The sequence below is a fragment of the Brachyhypopomus gauderio genome, chromosome 2 (assembly GCF_052324685.1).
Source record: "Brachyhypopomus gauderio isolate BG-103 chromosome 2, BGAUD_0.2, whole genome shotgun sequence".
Classification (NCBI taxonomy): domain Eukaryota; kingdom Metazoa; phylum Chordata; class Actinopteri; order Gymnotiformes; family Hypopomidae; genus Brachyhypopomus; species Brachyhypopomus gauderio.
In genome coordinates this window covers 9048840-9065941 of record NC_135212.1, presented here as the reverse complement: position 1 = coordinate 9065941, position 17102 = coordinate 9048840, and the positions used below count along the sequence as shown (strand labels likewise).

Below are 17102 nucleotides of genomic sequence, written 5' to 3'. Positions count from 1 at the left end.
CGTTCAGAGCATGCGGGGCCGTCTTCCTAATCAACGTTAAACTTAACAGCTGCAAGGCAGCGAGGCCCCCTTGCCAGACAGTGCGCTCCAGTTCCTGTGCTGTTCATTGCAATCAGTAGAACATCAGGATTTCTGTTACTCTCACTGACGCCACCTCACAGCCCTTCTTGTTAGTTGGATTAAGTCTGTCCTGATTTTTACCATGGAGGGGGGCGCTGAGGGAGGTGTCACTGTGCCATGTCGCTTCTTTGAGGACCACACCCTACAGACACTCTACACGATAAGCAAATGAATCAACACTTAACTGTTTGAAGAATGGACGTTAACCTTCTGGTCAGCTGCTGCAGTACTTGTTGCTGCTGTAGTATGTGTCTGTTGATCAGTAGACTACAGGCTGCAGTGTATAGTGCCATCTGTGTGTGCCTGCGTGTTATTACAGTCTGCACTGTATTATACTGGACACTTTTACATCTGACCAGCACAAAATAATGCAATTTAATGACAGATTTGAATGACCACATTTTATTACACACCATGAGATTTTATATCATTTTATAACATTTAACGAATGTAATGAATGTAGTATCATTCTTCTAATGCATTTTATATGACGACCCTCCTGAGCCCTGTCATGAGTTGGTTTGAGACATCTTTAGTGTGCAATAATTAATCTTGGTAGCAACACACATGGTAGATTTCACAAAAAAGCTGCTTCACTAGCTTCATATCAGCTCTTTAACCAGCTGCCTGTTCACTCCTGCTTATGTGCTCGTTTCTCCCACGCCGTACACCCGTCTGCTCTTCGCTTCAGCTGATATGTTTACAGTGTGTGATCCTCCGTTTTGTATTTGTCATTGATTAATGCAAACCCAGGATCATTTCCGGAGTCAAACACACTCTGAGGTAAGGTGATGACGCAGTGATTTTTTTGAGTGGCGCTGCAAGCCCTGTACACGCTCGAGTCGAGTAAATAAATAGCTGTTCCGTGTTATGTTGGAATTTTGTATGGTCCACAGGACAATTCACAGCTCTGTCTCATGGGAATGGGCTGTATGTTTGTGTAACGTGTAATGACAAGAACTGGTGTGTCTAACAGAACACAGTCCATTTGAACTCTAAGAACATGAGGGATAAGGTTGGAACCTTTGCTGATGAATGGCATTCGTAATGTATTGTTACTCCTGCTGTGTTTGTGTGTGTGTTGGTCTAACCCTAGGATTCCAGTCAGATTGGTCTGCTAAAAGAACTTCTGGACCTGCAGAAAGACATGGTGGTTATGCTGCTCTCTCTGCTGGAGGGTATGAGATATTTCTCCACTTTATTCAATGGGATGAGCAGCTTGTCCTGCTCCATTGCAGAAATTATGCTGTATTTTTATATTTGAATTTGTGCCATTTTCAGGTAATGTAGTGAATGGCACTATCGCTCGTCAGATGGTGGACATGTTGGTGGAGTCATCCAGCAATGTGGAGATGATACTCAAGTTCTTCGACATGTTTCTTAAGCTGAAGGACATTGTGGCATCAGACGCCTTCCGGGATTATGTTACCGACCCACGTGGCCTGATCTCTAAAAAAGACTTCTCCAAAGCCATGGACAGCCAAAAGCAATACTCTCCCTCAGAGATCCAGTTCCTGCTCTCTTGCTCTGAGGCTGACGAGAACGAAATGATCAACTATGAAGAGTTTGCCGACCGCTACCAGGAGCCGGCCAAAGACATTGGCTTCAACATCGCTGTGCTGCTCACCAACCTCTCCGAGCATGTACCCCACGACACTCGTTTGCAGAACTTCTTAGAGCAAGCCGAGAGCGTGCTGAACTACTTCCGCCCTTTCCTTGGCCGTATAGAGATCATGGGTGCCAGCAAGCGGATCGAGCGCATCTACTTTGAGATCAGTGAGGCGAACCGGACACAGTGGGAGATGCCTCAGGTCAGGGAGTCTAAGAGACAGTTCATATTTGATGTGGTCAACGAGGGTGGCGAGTCTGAGAAAATGGAGCTCTTTGTCAACTTCTGCGAGGATACCATCTTTGAGATGAACATCGCCTCCCAGATCTCTGAGCAGGAGGAGGAAGGCAATGGAGATGAAGATGAAGAAGAGGAGGAAAGCGGTGGTGGGGGAGAGGGGGAAGGAGAAGGAGAGGAGGGGAATGGGGAGGAGGCCCCGGCAGAGTCCAGCTCAGCGTTTGCGGACTTCATCAAGAGCGTGATGGACTTCCTCAGCCTGTTCACCTTCCGCAACCTCCGACGACGCTACCGCAGGCTTCGGAGAATGACCATAAAGGAAATGATCTTTGGACTAGCCACCTTCTTCTTCACCATCCTCATGGGCATCCTGCATTTCATCTATAGCGTGTGCAAAGGCTTTTTCATGCTCATATGGAACACGCTGTTTGGAGGTGGCTTAGTGGAGGGGGCAAAGAAGATGACGCTGACGGAGATCTTAACCAACATGCCCGATCCAACTCAAGACGAGGTGCATGGCGACCTTCCACCTGAGCCAGGGGCCAGGAAGGTCCAGGAAGCAGGTGCATCAGGTGATGGAGAGGAGGCTGGTGAAGGAGAGGAAGAAGACGTGGATGGGGAAGAGGCAGAAGGAGGAGGCAGGCCTGGATTTGATACACCTGGAGGTCTGGGTGATATGGGAGAGACAGAACCAGAGGAACCCCCCACACCAGAGGGTTCTCCACTCCTCAAGAGGAAACAGGTAGGTTATAGTCAAAGAGTCTTCTCATTCTGCAATGTCATTGTGTAGTACCTTGAAATATTTAACATATTCTATATTACATTGACATTGATGGAATGCTTGAAATAATACATTGTTGTGTCTATTTCTGACTTGTGGTTTGTCAGCTGGATGAAGGAGCAGAGGGGGAAGAGAGACCTGAAGAAAGAGAACCAGAACCTGTGGAGGAAGAGGCGGCCACAGAACCAGAGAAGGCAGAGTGAGTGTCAGTCCAAGAGCTTAGCCATGTTAGCTCAGTCAGAAGTAAAAGAACAAGGAGCAAGCACTTCAAATTATGATACCAAATTACATTCTTATAATCATAACCTGTTCTGATTGAGGTCTCTGAAATGTTCTGTGTCATCTGAAGTGCTGAAAATGGAGAGAAAGCTCAGAAAGAGGCTGAGGCCAAGCCAGAGGAGACGGTGGTGGAAGAAGAGGAGAAAAAAGTCAAGGCCAAAGCCAAGAAAGGGAAAGAAGCTGAGGGTGGCTTCGAGCTCTGGAATGAGCTGGAGATCCAGAGGATCAAGTTCATGGTAAGAGTGTTTGTGTTTGTATTTTGATCTGTCTGAAACAGGATTTTGCACTGTCCACTGATGTAAAATTTGTAGAAGTAATGTTTGAATTAATGTGGAATTGATGAAAAGTCTGAAGGGAAATGTTCTGTTTATCACTGTTTTAGAACTACCTGTCTCGCAACTTCTACAACCTGCGTTTCCTGGCTCTGTTCATCGCTTTTGCTCTGAATTTCATCCTGCTCTTTTACAAAGTCAGTACATAGTGTGTGTGTGTGTGTGTGTGTGTGTGTGTGTGTGTGTGTGTGTGTGTGTGTGTGTGTGTGTGTGTGTGTGTGTGTGTGTGTGTGTGTGTGTGTGTGTGTGTGTGTGTGTGCGCGCGCGCGTGCACGTGTATCATTTTCACAGTATTACATTTTTGGAATTAGAATTAATGTGGACCATTGCCAAAAATATAACTGGGCTTTTGTTTGGTACACATAATGGTTTATCTCTTCCTGTGCTGTCTCAGGTCTCCAGTAGTCCCCCAGGTGGGGAGGAGTTTGAAGGCTCAGGCATGTTTGAGGGGTCTGGGATGTTTGAGGGCTCTGGTGAAGAGGCAGAAGCTTCTGGAATGGAGGAAAATGGAGATGAGGATGATGATGAAGGTCCCATTTATTACTTCCTGGAGGAGAGCACAGGTTATATGGAACCTGCGATGGCTTTCTTCGGCATCTTACACACTGTCATCGCCTTCCTCTGCATCATTGGATACAACTGCCTCAAGGTCGGAAGGTCACAAAGTGCTCACAGTGTGCAATGGTTGTAATGGATTGTTAACTAACAATAAAGATCTTGCAGCTTTACATTTATTTTGCATCTTGAAATGTATCATAAAAATGTCAATATTGTATAGATATCATAATACATCAATAGAGCCATTGGTCATCATAGACTGTGTTTTCCCTGTGCTGCCTCTGTGGTGCAGGTTCCCTTGGTCATCTTTAAAAGGGAGAAGGAACTGGCCCGGAAGTTGGAGTTCGATGGGCTCTATGTGACTGAACAGCCAGAGGATGATGACATCAAGGGCCAGTGGGACAGACTGGTGCTTAATACACCGTACGACATGGGGCTTCCAATCACACGAATGAAAAGATGTGCTGTCTTCCATGATATTGTTGATTACATGTTCGATGGAAACACGAAACTTTGCCCTGAACTTTCCGCTAACTGTAGAACTTTTTCTTACACAGATCCTTCCCTAACAACTACTGGGACAAGTTTGTGAAAAGAAAGGTGGGTGTATGCAGCATTCATTCTTTTTTAGTGTGCAAAGAAAAAAAACGCTCCATTTATATGCATGTAGTAGGCAAAATAAAGCTGATTGTAGCACTATAATTAGAAAATAACGTGATCTTAACCTTAATGGCTATTGGCACGTTAATATAAGGATGTGTGGGGGTGTTTGGTGGCAGGTTCTGGATAAGTATGGAGATATCTATGGTAGAGAGAGGATCGCTGAGCTCCTGGGAATGGATTTGGCTTCTCTGGATGTCAGTGCAATGACACATGAGAAAAAGCCCGCTCCCGATACCTCAGTTATCGCCTGGTACCCAATTACACTGCACTCTCATGCAAGAGTCCCATACGATACACACTGTGTTCATATGATGTATTAAAGTTACACTTTTTGTCATGTCTTTAGGCTGACGTCCATTGACATCAAATATCAGATCTGGAAGTTTGGAGTCGTGTTCACAGACAATGTGAGTCCTGATTGCATTTGCGCGTTGCTGCGTCCACGGCTAGTTTAGGTACTCACCTTGGTTTTCTCCTCCCTAGACTTTCCTCTACCTGGTGTGGTACACGGTCATGTCCCTGCTGGGTCACTACAACAACTTCTTCTTCGCCTGTCACCTGCTGGACATCGCCATGGGCGTTAAAACACTGCGCACTATCCTGTCCTCTGTTACCCACAATGGCAAACAGGTAGAGCTAGCTGTATATGTATATATACATATACACACACACACACAGACACGCAATGTCATTGTAGCTATTCATACATGACTGTATTTCGGTGCCCTGCGTAGCTGGTGATGACGGTGGGCTTGCTAGCAGTGGTGGTGTACCTCTACACCGTGGTGGCCTTCAACTTCTTCCGCAAATTCTACAACAAGAGCGAGGACGAGGATGAGCCAGACATGAAGTGTGACGACATGATGACCGTAAGACTCTGCTCCCTGTTAGCGTGCCAGAGTTTGCAGGTGGAGGTGAGAGGCCTCCAGAAGGTGATGTTAATTCCTTCCCTTCCCCCATCTCTCCCTGTCTCTGTTTCTCCCAGTGCTACCTGTTCCATATGTATGTAGGCGTGAGAGCTGGCGGTGGTATAGGTGACGAGATCGAGGATCCGGCCGGAGACGAGTATGAACTTTACCGCGTGGTCTTTGACATCACTTTCTTTTTCTTCGTCATCGTCATCCTCTTGGCCATCATTCAGGGTAAGGAGATGAAGAGATCAAGAACTCCTGTGTACTACATACTGCACACTAAGCCAGTAGTTTGTAAAGGCATTGTAAAGTTATTGGCTAAATACAAAAGGACATCCATCCCTTCTCAGCCTATAGTACTGCCAGTCTTCCACATATTGCAGGGGTTGAATATTGGAATGCTAATGTAGGCTGTGCCAGTCATAAATGCTGTGTGTGGGGTGTGCAGGTCTGATCATCGATGCCTTCGGTGAACTAAGAGACCAACAAGAGCAGGTCAGAGAGGACATGGAGGTACGTTTTCTCCACATATAATCATGTCATTCTTATTTTATATGTTGCAATCAATTAGTTTTCTAATGCATTCCATCTAATTATGTGTCTGATTAGAAACTGAAAGTGGAAATGTACCCTGAAGCATTAAACTTTTTAAATCTTTTTTTTCTGTGTCTCTCCAGACTAAATGTTTCATCTGCGGAATTGGAAGTGACTACTTTGACTCCACTCCACATGGTTTTGAAACACATACGCTAGAAGAACACAATTTGGCCAACTACATGTGAGTGGCCTAGGGGCCGAGGCCCCAAGCGTGGCCCCAGGGAGCCCTGAGTTTTTAATCTCCTGTTTACTCCCCACAGTACCCAGCTAATTTCTGCTCTGTCCCAACAGGTTCTTCCTGATGTATTTAATCAATAAAGATGAAACGGAACATACTGGACAGGTTGGTAACTCGCTCTTCTGTCCTGATCTACTCCCATTGGCTCATTTACGTCTCAGGTCCCTTCTTACTTCTCCGTTCTGCTCTTGTCTACCCATGCAGGAATCATACGTGTGGAAAATGTACCAGGAGCGCTGCTGGGACTTCTTTCCAGCTGGCGACTGCTTCAGAAAGCAATACGAGGATCAGCTCAGCTAATTCCCAGTGCCACAGTGTATGTGCCAGTGCGTGTGCGTGTTTTTGTGTCTGTGTGTGTATGTGTGCGTGCATGTGTGGTTGGAGAGAGTGGGGGTGGTGTCGAACCACCATGTGAATCTAAAGAGACAAATGAGACTGATGTAAAAGACGTGTTTTGATGGTGTTTGAGCAATGGCACCACACGTATTGCAGCACACACTCACAAAAGTAGCCTTTTATTTACCTGTGTGAATGAGTTAGTTAAAATAAGAGAAAGATGAATATGCAAAATGGGTGTGTGTGTGAGAGAGACAGAGAGGGAGAGAATAAAGAGGATGGTTTGTACTTGATTTTGTCGTGTTAAACATTTGAAGAATTGAATCAGGCCAAAATGAATCCTCGTGCTTTCTTCCTCTCTGTCTTCTTTGCGTTATCTTTAAACATCACAGTGCCTAATACTGAATCGACTACAATAATAAGTACAGTGATACAGCCTTATTGATAGTCAGTATTGATCTGTTTAATATACCCAATAAGTAGACGTGAAGATGATGTTTAGTGTAATGTATGGGGGTTTTGTCTGTAATTATTTATAAAAGACTATATATACATGCCAGAGCCACAACACTGCATCACTTGTGCTCTGACACAGAAGACATTTTGGCATATTTTCAGGTAGGCTGTTAATCTATGTGATATATGAAAGTGTGCCAAAAGTATACAGACTCCAAAATTAACATTTTGCTCTCAGAAGTGATAAAAATCCCACAGTCTGATGTCTATGGTTACATTTGTGTTTTCGGTGTTGTATGTTTGGTCACGTGACGCGTCACTGGGGCTGGAGTGAATACGCTCTGTGGAGGGATCCTAGCCACACTATGGTCCACTCTGAAAATACGCTGCCTCTCAGTTGTGTGGACATCATGCTCACCACAAGTCGCACCACATTTGACGAAATAGAAATGCTACTTACCATACCTCCACTCACATGATTTCTTCTTATAGGTTTCACTAAGCAGATCAAATTTATGCGTCAACACACACCGACACTATACGTTCACACATTGTGAGTTGTGGTCATGAGTCTACTTGTGCGGGGAGGGGAGGCCAGTGGAGTGTCATAACTGACGATATGTGCCAGACAACAGTCGGTCTGACCTTGCCGATTGCCAAAGTGCTATTTTTGTTTACTAAAGTCACATTACGATACAAGTGTAACACTGGCCAGTTTTTGTATGAGACAAGTTCATATTCCCTACTAGCCCCATATGTCCTACTATCTTGTCTTTTGTTTCATATTTTTGGGGGTGAGGTTTGAGCTTAAATCACTGAAACTCTATGAATGTTCAACTGTTCTGCACTCCAGAGTCTTAGGATATGACACTGCTCTTGGGTGCTGCTTACCCACATGGTGTGTCTGCCACTGTACAGTACACACTAATTAGCAAGGTGTTTCTTGCACTAGAAACACTGTCAGCAGGCAATGAATTTACACTGTATCATGTCTCTGTGCATGGGTGTTTATTTTCTCAGTGTATTTCAGCAGAATGCAACCTTAGTGGCTATGGTGTCATTTTAAGGTTTTGACCAGAATGACTCTACATACTGTAGGGCTGATAACTTATTTTGTCAACTTAAATACATAGAAAATATATTTTTTCGTTGGAGCTATGAATTTTTCAGATGTTCTAAGCCATTCTGTTCTAAGTGAATATGTATAATGTACTTTATTAACTTTTGGGGGGAGGGGGGGAAGAGTTTAGTAATGGAAAAAATGGAGGTGAGTTCTATGCAGTTTGCAGTCAGATAAACAGTCAGATAAACTGTCAGATTGTTTTTTTGTGTTTTGCCTGCAGACTCTTGTCATTGCTTTCAGCCCAATGCAATACTTTATTCTTTTTTTCCAAATATAGAAATAAATTATTAATGAACTTTAAAACTCTCCAGTTTGTGTTACTGCAAAAGTGAATAACCCACAGAAAAGCTATTCCATATTCAGACATGTATGTACACACACACACACACGCACGCACGCACACACATGCACTTGCAACATCTTATGCTTTGAGAGTGTATGTCGGCACCATGTGCCTGTGTGTGTATGCTCTGATAATGGGAGGAGAGAAGTTACTTTTCTCTAAATCGGACTGGGTATCTGCATCAGTCCTATTTCAATAAAATCTAATTTCAGTATATTCAGAGCTTTCTCAGTCCTTTCTCATGAGATACACTGACTGCTTTCTGTCTTCACAGCCCAACTGTATGTGCAAATCCCTGATCAAATTCAGATAACTCAGCACATTCGGTGGTCAGGGCAGCATATTGATGCCTAAAGGATATGCTATTTAAAATGTATTTTTGGTTAAAACATTATTTATATAACCATTTATGATAAACATTATGTAAAACAGATGCTAAAAATAGCAAGGTAATGTCTCTATAATGTTGCAGAATGCCTGTCATTTCCCATAATGCAACAGTGTGCTGGCATCATCTCAATCACATTTTCTTCTGGAGTAAAACCCTTCTGTATGGACCTAGGGCACTGTATAGAGAAAAAGATTCATTTCACCTCCGGTGTCCTGTGTTTTTAGGTATTCATTCATATTGAATCTGTAGTGTAGTTGTGAATAATGTAATTACAAAATGTTACAACTTGACAACTAAGGATTTTATCCATATGCTTTTTCTACCTTTCGGCCTGTCTGGTTTATCCATTTCAAAAACATGCGTAGTGCTAAATGGACTGATGTTTACTGTGTAGAAACGAAACTTCTAAAATGGCCCTGTCGTTCATTCTTAGCAACTCTACGTTCTTTTTCCTTCTGCTTCCTGTTGTGCACAACATGTTAACATTGGTAGGATCATGAAACTCCAAACACACAATCATGAAGTACAAATATTTTAATTTCACAAACACGCCCTTACTAAACAGGAACACACACACACATACGCATGTCCACACACATACACTTAATACCATTGTTGGTACATATGCACCTAATGCCACTCCTGGGGTAAGGTAAGTAATTGCTGATAACAGTGTTCGAACAAACACAGGCAGAACAGAAAGACTATCAGCAGAAGTCTGACGACGCCGCTCCCACTCACCCTGACGACGCCCCTCCCACTCACCCTGACGACGCCCCTCCCACTCACCCTGACGACACCTCTCCCACTCAGCCTGATGATTCCCCTCCCACTCAGCTTGACTATAAGAGCAGTCTAATGATGGCCCCGCCCTCTCAGTTTGACTATAAGAGCAGTCTAATGATGGCCCCGCCCTCTCAGTTTGACTATAAGAGCAGTCTAATGTCTTTGCCCCTCGTCCAGCCCTCTGCACCTTCTTCTTCACCTACCTGCCCCTCATCTGAGGACACTAACCACATCTAGACATCATGGCCTTCGTAGCTCCACCAGGCTACCAGCCTATCTACAATCCCGTGAGTAAACATCTTACTAAGGCTTGGTGTCCCAACCATTAGTTCACTTTATTAGATAGGCAATATCCATGAGAGGTGTGTGTGTGCGTGTGTTTTCCTCTAGAGCATCCCATATGTTGGCCCTATCTATGGAGGACTTAGAGCTGGAATGTCAGTTTACATCCAAGGAATGATGCACCATCACATTACAAGGTCAGTGCTTTTAAAAGTTAGTAGCCTATTTTGTTGCTCAGAAACTCTTGTAAAATATGTTTGCCAAAATGAAGAAACCAGGGCCAGGCATTTCTTATACCTGCACAAACAACTGTTCTTTCTGTACATAGGTGTTCCAGTTTGTTTTACATATCTTTTTGAGTGTAGGATGTAGGTAACACCCACATTTTCAAAAGGAACTACCAAGCATACATTAATCAAGGACTCATAAGCCACAGTTATCAGCTGTCTGTTTCATGTCACTGTATTTATCTTGGTTTCTATCAGTCTGACCACTGGAAGGCCCATTGTAAAACAATATAATTTATCCTGAACTATGACTAATAATGTACTGGCATTGTTGGTCTTTCGCTGTAGTAATTATATTGCTCTATGTTGCCCCCTGAAGGTTTCATGTGAATCTGCAGTGTGGTGAATTTGAGGGATGTGATATCGCCTTCCACTTCAACCCTCGTATTGAGTTCTGGGACAAAGTGATCTTCAATACTTTCCAAAATGGGTCATGGGAAGGGGAGGAGAAAGTCCATGAAATGCCCTTCCACAAGGGAAAGCATTTTGAGATGGTCATTGTTGTAAACTCTGAAGGCTATCAGGTGTGTGTGTCTGTGTGTGTGCATACGTGCATGCATGTGTGTTAAGAACGGTCACTCAGTAAGCAGCACAGTACTGCTGAAATATTATAACTAGGACATTAATCACCAACACAAGTGTTATTCACGTTTGGTTCTGGTTCTGAGGTCTGTGATTGGCTGTGTACCCAGATTCTTATAATCATGTTCTGTTGTGGAACTGTAGGTAAATGTGAATGGGAGAGACTTCTACCTCTTCCAACACAGAATGCCTTTGGAAAGGGTGTGTGCCCTAGAGATCGGGGGAGATGTCTCCATTGACACCATCAATATAATCGGGGTGAGGGAAAACTGTTCGGTCCTAGTAACAACAACAACAGTAATAATAATAGTCTTTGAATAGTCTTTGGTTTCTTGTGAGGAGGTCGTAACTGTCCCATAGTTACCCCCCCTCACTGAGAGGTCGAGTTATGTTTATCTGGACTGAAGGTTTTATTTTTTTTCCCCTTTTAGGGCATGCAAGCGGGAATGGTGAGTGTAGTGTTTATCTTAGCCATTACCCATTAAGAATAGAAGAGGTTAAGTGTTTTTCTCGTCACCTACAGGGAGGATGTGCAGGTGGAATGGGAGGTGGTATGGGGGTGAGTGTACAAACGTCCACATGCAGTAAAACACATTATGCCTATGATGTAATTTTGCTATTAACTTACTGACTTCCTGCAGGGAGGATTTTCTGGTGGAATGGGGGTGAGTATTGTGTTGGTACTTGGTATCAGACCAGACAATATCACTACTGTGGCATTGGAACGGTTGCATGTTTTAGCATTCTATGACTGTAAATGCAGAATTTCTATATATGTAAATTTTCTTCCCCATTAATTCTCCAATTAATATGTATATTTCCAACATTTTCCACCAGCAGGGAGGCTATCCTGGTGGTGGAATGGGCGGCATGGTAAGAGACAAATTGTGTGTATGTGTGTGTGTATCTATGTTACATTTGTTTCTTTATATAAGAGATAAATTCATATCTCATGTAATCTGTTGTCTGTACTTATGCCCTAGGGAGGTTATCCAGGAGCAGGAATGGGGGTGAGCTGAGAACTGTTATGTCAGATGTTTGTGGAACTACACTTGAAGTCCTTGTAGCTTTTTATGTGCAAGTTCCTGTAATAACCATTAAAATCTGTTAATTTAAGGGAGGAAGCATTGGCTATCCAGGAGGAAATCTGCCCGTGAGTATAATCACATCTTTGGGAATCTGTACGTCAGGTATTAATGAGTGGACAAATGCCCTAATCACCCTCTCCTATATCTTCTCCATCATTTCTACTAAAAACAGGGAATGGGATTACAGCCCATCTTCAACCCTGTGAGTAGTGCTCTATGGTATTTGTAGATGTCACGGTGAGGACCCCGGCCCCTCCCTTTTGGGCGTGTGTCTACGTTGTCCACGTGCATCGTCTGCGTCTGTGGATCTCCGTGGTTATGGTTATGTCGTGTGATAATCTGTCTCACCTGTGACTCGTCTCATAATCACGTGGGGCTAATGTGGTTTGTCTATTTAATGTGCGCTCGCGCAGTGTCCTGTGCTCGTCGTTGTCTAATGTCTACACGTCTCTGTGTGGATGTCAGTGTTACTCATGCTCTATTGCGCAATACCTGTTGATAATTAAAAGTGACGTCTGCTGTATTCGGAGGTTCTGTGTCTCGTCCTTCACTACGCTCCCATCGTCACAGTAGAGTTTTCATAACTGCTGATATGAAAGTCTTTATTGTTACAGATTTCTGCCTGCAGACTGAATCATAGATGTTCATATAACAATTAATGATACAGGGTCATCTAGCCCTATAGCACTGAGAGTATCTGACCAAAGCCGAAAATGAAAAAGTGGGAAAGAATCAAATTCAGAACGCTGGGTTCATTCCTTAACCACTGAAGTCACTGAAGAGTAGTGGGTTTCTGTTCAGTGTTTCTATCATTTTGTGCATGTTCAGGGCATCCCCTATTCAGATATGATCCCTGGAGGAATGACATTCCAGAGGACCATAATCATTAGAGGCATGGTCCCATATGGGGCTGACAGGTATTGTGGGAGTATTTTGAACATCTCCACTATCAGTCAGTTCAAATATCTTGTTATCCCTAAAACATAATTCTGTTTTAGTGAAATGCTGCACAGTGATAAACGATGAAATTATTTGTTTGTAGGTTTTGCATTAACTTCATGGTTGGTGCCTCACAAGACCTTGTGTTCCACCTTAATCCCCGAATACAAGAGGGGTTAGTGATCAGAAACAGCCTGATCAATGGCGTCTGGGGTGAGGAAGAGAGGGAGATCAGCTTCAACCCCTTCCTGGAGGGACAGTTCTTTGAAGTGAGAAATGAAGACATGGATACATTTATATCTCATTCATTACATGACATTCTTAGCATTATTATAGTGATTATCAATCAAAAACAAATAAGCAGTCTTGTGATCTGTCTTTTCTCTCTCTCTCAGATTTCTGTGCACTGTTGTGAGGAGAAATTCAAGGTATTTGCAAATGGGCAGCACCTGTGTCATTTCTTCCATCGCTTCCAACCCTACAATCAGATTGACATGCTGGAGGTGAAAGGAGATGTTCAGATCTCATACATTCACTACTGAGCCTGCATTCACCCCCATCAGTGCAGCTGGTCTAGTTTCTGCTGTCGCTGTATAAACCCTGACAGTAGGACATCATACCTGCTGCTTCTTTGATTATACAAAAAAATAATAAATTGATCCCAGCAAATCTACTGTTGTCCTTATATTTTGTCAAGTGCACTTGCAGCACTGTATGAGCAGTTTATACAACCAGAGCAGTGGAAAATATCTTTTAAATCCCTGAATTACAAAGCGTAACTAGATGAACAGAGTAGGGTGTTGGTTCCAGAAGAGGGCGGCGTGGGCGTGAACCAAGAAAAGACAAAATGAACAGAACAGGGCAGGGCAGGAGGGGACCGAGGACCAGCCGGCGACACAGAACAGGGTGGGACCGGAGGGACTGGGAGTGCCGTGGTGACATCCAGTGGCGGGCCTGGGGGTCCCGGGGGTCCTGGGGGTCCCAGGGGTGCGGCGGCGGCGGGTTTGGAGGTCCCGGGGACGTGATGGCAACATCCAGTGGCGGTGGGTTCGGGGGTCCTAAATATTCCACAGTCAATTGTCAGCTGTATTATAAGAAAATGTGTTTGGGAAGTGTTTGGGGAAACACAGCAACTCAGCCACAAAGTGGTAGGCCACGTAAACTGACGGAGCGAGGTTCGGCGGATGCTGAAGCTCTTAGTGCGAAGAGGTCAACTTTCTGCAGAGTCACTACAGACATCCAAACTTCATGTGGCCTTCAGATTAGCTCAAGAACAGTGTGCAGAGAGCTTCATGGGTTTCCATGGTCGAGCAGCTGCATCCAAGCAATATATCTCCAAGTGCAAAGCATCAAGATCTCCTGGGGCACCACGGCGACAATTAGCAGGTCTGGGAAAAGTTACAGTCAAATGCAAGATTCTAAACAAACAGATAGCAAAGGAGTTTAAGTATCTCAGAGAAATGGGATTAGGTGTAAAGATCCAGCCTGCACAGCCAGCAACCAGCAGGGGGGCTCTGTAGCATGCTATAGCAGAAACCCCCAGCTACGGGACTCCACTTCCCAGGGTTCTCTGGGCTCATCAGTGCTAACTGTGCACACCTACTGGGTTCTCTATATATCCACACAAAGAGTAGTTCAGTGTTGCACCTTTGTAGAGGGTTGACAGCTGTGGTATTTTATAGAGCAAAAATAACTTTGTTTGTTTGTTGTCATCTGTTGTCCTTTAGTACAATTTATTGTTGTGTGGTCTGTTGTCCTTTGCTGCAGTTCTTTATTTGTTGTTATTGTCTGTTGTGCTTTGCTGCAGTTCTTTATTTGTTGTTATTGTCTATTGTGCTTTGGTACAGTTCTTTATTTGTTGTTATTGTCTATTGTGCTTTGGTACAGTTCTTTATTTGTTGCTATTGTCTGTTGTGCTTTGCTGCAGTTCTTTATTTGTTGTTATTGTCTGTAGTCCTTTGGTACAGTTCTTTGTTTTGTTGTCTGTTGTCCTTCGGTACAGTTCTCCAAACATGCTGTTTTATTGTCTCATTTGTTTTGTTTTCCTGTTTTTTGCATTCCATTTCTTAGAAGGGTCATTCACCCTAGCACCTGCGGTACACTGATAGAGCACCAGTTCATCATTCCCAATGTAGCTGCTTCATAGGTTCAACTGTACACTTACATTTCAGCTCCAATAACTTCCAACACTCCCCCTAGTGAGCATTCTGCACTTGGGTCCACCACCCTCCACACATCCCTTTAAAAGTGCAATGATGAAGAAAATGAACCTCTTCTTTATGTTGTTTTAGTGTGCACAAGTGATGCTTGTGAGGTTAAAGGACGTAACACGTGCTTGCAAAAGGTTACCGAATAACATCAGAAAAAACGTGAGCTAGTGGGTCAGCATATCCAGTGTTTTGCTGACATTTTTTTATTGCATGGGGGTCAGCCAGTTGCCAGCCAGTGACAGCTGACATTGTAATAAAATTGCACTGTGAGCAGATGGGTTTGATTGTAGAAATGCTCAATGTATTACCTTCGTTACAGCCAAAATGGTGTAGGAGCACCTTAGACTATACGTATATCAAAGGCAGGGGCGCAGATGGCACTGGGGACGGGGGGGACATGGGGACATGTCCCCTCCAGATTTATATTGACCCCATCCGAAATCTAGCATCTACAAGCATATATATATATATATATATATATAGTACAGTTTGGTCCCCCTCACTTCAGAATTTCCATCTGCGCCCATGATCAAAGGGACTCTAATGTAAAGCTACACATATCTGTTGTCCTCCATGCTGTTGACCAAGAAATGAGCAAACACAAAGGTCAGAACATATTGATGAATTCTGAAAGGTCAGATTTAATAATATAACATTTAGCATCTGTTATTATTGTATGTATGTGTTACACTGAGCAATTAGAGCATGTATGCAAATGTTGATAGGAGGTATGTTTATTGAGGGCAAATCCATATTTATCACAGGGACTGTGCAGGATTGAGCAGCCAGGGATATTATGCAAAAATGCAAAGAAAGGAAATCTGTATGCCTTAATATCCACCATCTAACAAGGCAGGGATGGCAAAAGGTTTAAATACACAAAATGCTAATGGAAAGGAGCATCAAAGCAGACAACTCTGGTGGATGCTGTGTCAAAGGTGAAAGGTGTGTCAGGAAGCACATGGATAGAGAAAAAACAAGACAAAAGAACACATGATAAGGCATCACCATTGGGACTGTGATGTCCATGGATGAGCAGCTATGAAGGACATCAGCACAGAAGACAAGGCTAGATACAAACTGGGACATGGAACCAGTCATAGCAGGAAGACCCATACTGGGTCTATGGTAAGTACAGTTACCCATCAGGGGTGGGTTTCCCGAAACGTTCGTAGCGCTAAGTACTTCATAACCTCGTATGAAACGTACGAGGTTAAGAAGTACTTAGCGCTAAGAACGTTTCGTGAAACTCACCCCAGTTCTTTTCACAGTTTTTACAGAACCAATTGCAGCTGGCTTTACCTCCTGCCAGAGGTATCAATTCCAGGTTCAGAAAGTAAAAGTCCTCACCAGGATTTTGCTCAAGCTTGCTAGATTTTCTAATTAGTGCAATCCAGGTAAAATTAGTGGAATCAACACAATCCAGGAAGCCTGTGCAAAATCCTGGTGAGGACTTTTACTTACTGAACCTGGAATTGACACCTCTGGTGGCTGCAGCTAAAAGCCGCTAATGGATTAGGTATCCCATACTTTGGGTATTTGGAGGAGGATGTCCATGTTTTGGGTAATGTTTTGCCTCAGATGGACATCTTGGTGACAAGGAGCTCTGGTCATTCCAACCATGGCACTTTGATTAAATCTATCCCAGGGCTATTAGGGATTAATATAATTGGGGCGTTGGGCAGCTCTGTTTCAGTCCCCCGAAGTCCAGGGGGATGGTAAGGGTGGTGATTCTCTGAAATGTTCTGTGTCATCTGAAGTGCTAAAATGGAGAAAAAGCTCAGAAAGACGCTGAGTCCAAGTCAGAGGAGACGGTGGTGGAAGAAGAGGAGAAAAAAGTCAAGGCCAAAGCCAAGAAAGGGAAAGAAGCTGAGGGTGGCTTCGAGCTCTGGAATGAGCTGGAGATCCAGAGGATCAAGTTCATGGTAAGAGTGTTTGTGTTTGTATTTTGATC

The 17102-nt window shown here is 43.7% G+C and overlaps 2 protein-coding genes across 13 annotated transcripts in view; both read left to right on the top strand.

Annotated features, from left to right (window-relative positions):
- The window catches only part of LOC143486701 (ryanodine receptor 1-like), a 67903-nt gene extending 59360 nt beyond the window's left edge, over positions 1–8543 (top strand). For 9 of the 12 annotated variants that reach the window (XM_076986107.1, XM_076986143.1, XM_076986099.1 and 6 more), the window contains 17 exons: positions 1217–1298; positions 1402–2708; positions 2855–2946; positions 3097–3262; positions 3409–3495; positions 3753–4007; positions 4209–4339; positions 4474–4516; positions 4696–4829; positions 4926–4986; positions 5063–5209; positions 5314–5448; positions 5565–5721; positions 5939–6003; positions 6168–6268; positions 6379–6430; positions 6530–8543. In XM_076986107.1, the coding sequence (XP_076842222.1) occupies positions 1217–1298; positions 1402–2708; positions 2855–2946; positions 3097–3262; positions 3409–3495; positions 3753–4007; positions 4209–4339; positions 4474–4516; positions 4696–4829; positions 4926–4986; positions 5063–5209; positions 5314–5448; positions 5565–5721; positions 5939–6003; positions 6168–6268; positions 6379–6430; positions 6530–6625 (3111 nt within the window). In that variant the 3' untranslated portion in view covers positions 6626–8543. Of the gene's footprint in view, positions 1–873; positions 904–1216; positions 1299–1401; positions 2709–2854; positions 2947–3096; positions 3263–3408; positions 3496–3752; positions 4008–4208; positions 4340–4473; positions 4517–4695; positions 4830–4925; positions 4987–5062; positions 5210–5313; positions 5449–5564; positions 5722–5938; positions 6004–6167; positions 6269–6378; positions 6431–6529 lie in introns of all 12 variants that reach the window. The other 3 variants (XM_076986091.1, XM_076986076.1, XM_076986055.1) reach the window with 1 other exon arrangement.
- Positions 8544–9926: 1383 nt separating this feature from the next.
- LOC143508755 (galectin-4-like) lies at positions 9927–13593 on the top strand. The gene is made up of 11 exons (XM_076997392.1): positions 9927–10047; positions 10151–10239; positions 10649–10853; positions 11056–11169; positions 11343–11360; positions 11749–11784; positions 12029–12064; positions 12172–12201; positions 12828–12916; positions 13042–13207; positions 13334–13593. Exons 1-11 carry the CDS (start codon positions 10003–10005, stop codon positions 13478–13480), a joined length of 975 nt encoding a protein of 324 aa, XP_076853507.1. The 5' UTR covers positions 9927–10002; the 3' UTR covers positions 13481–13593.
- The last annotated feature ends 3509 nt before the right edge of the window (positions 13594–17102 follow it).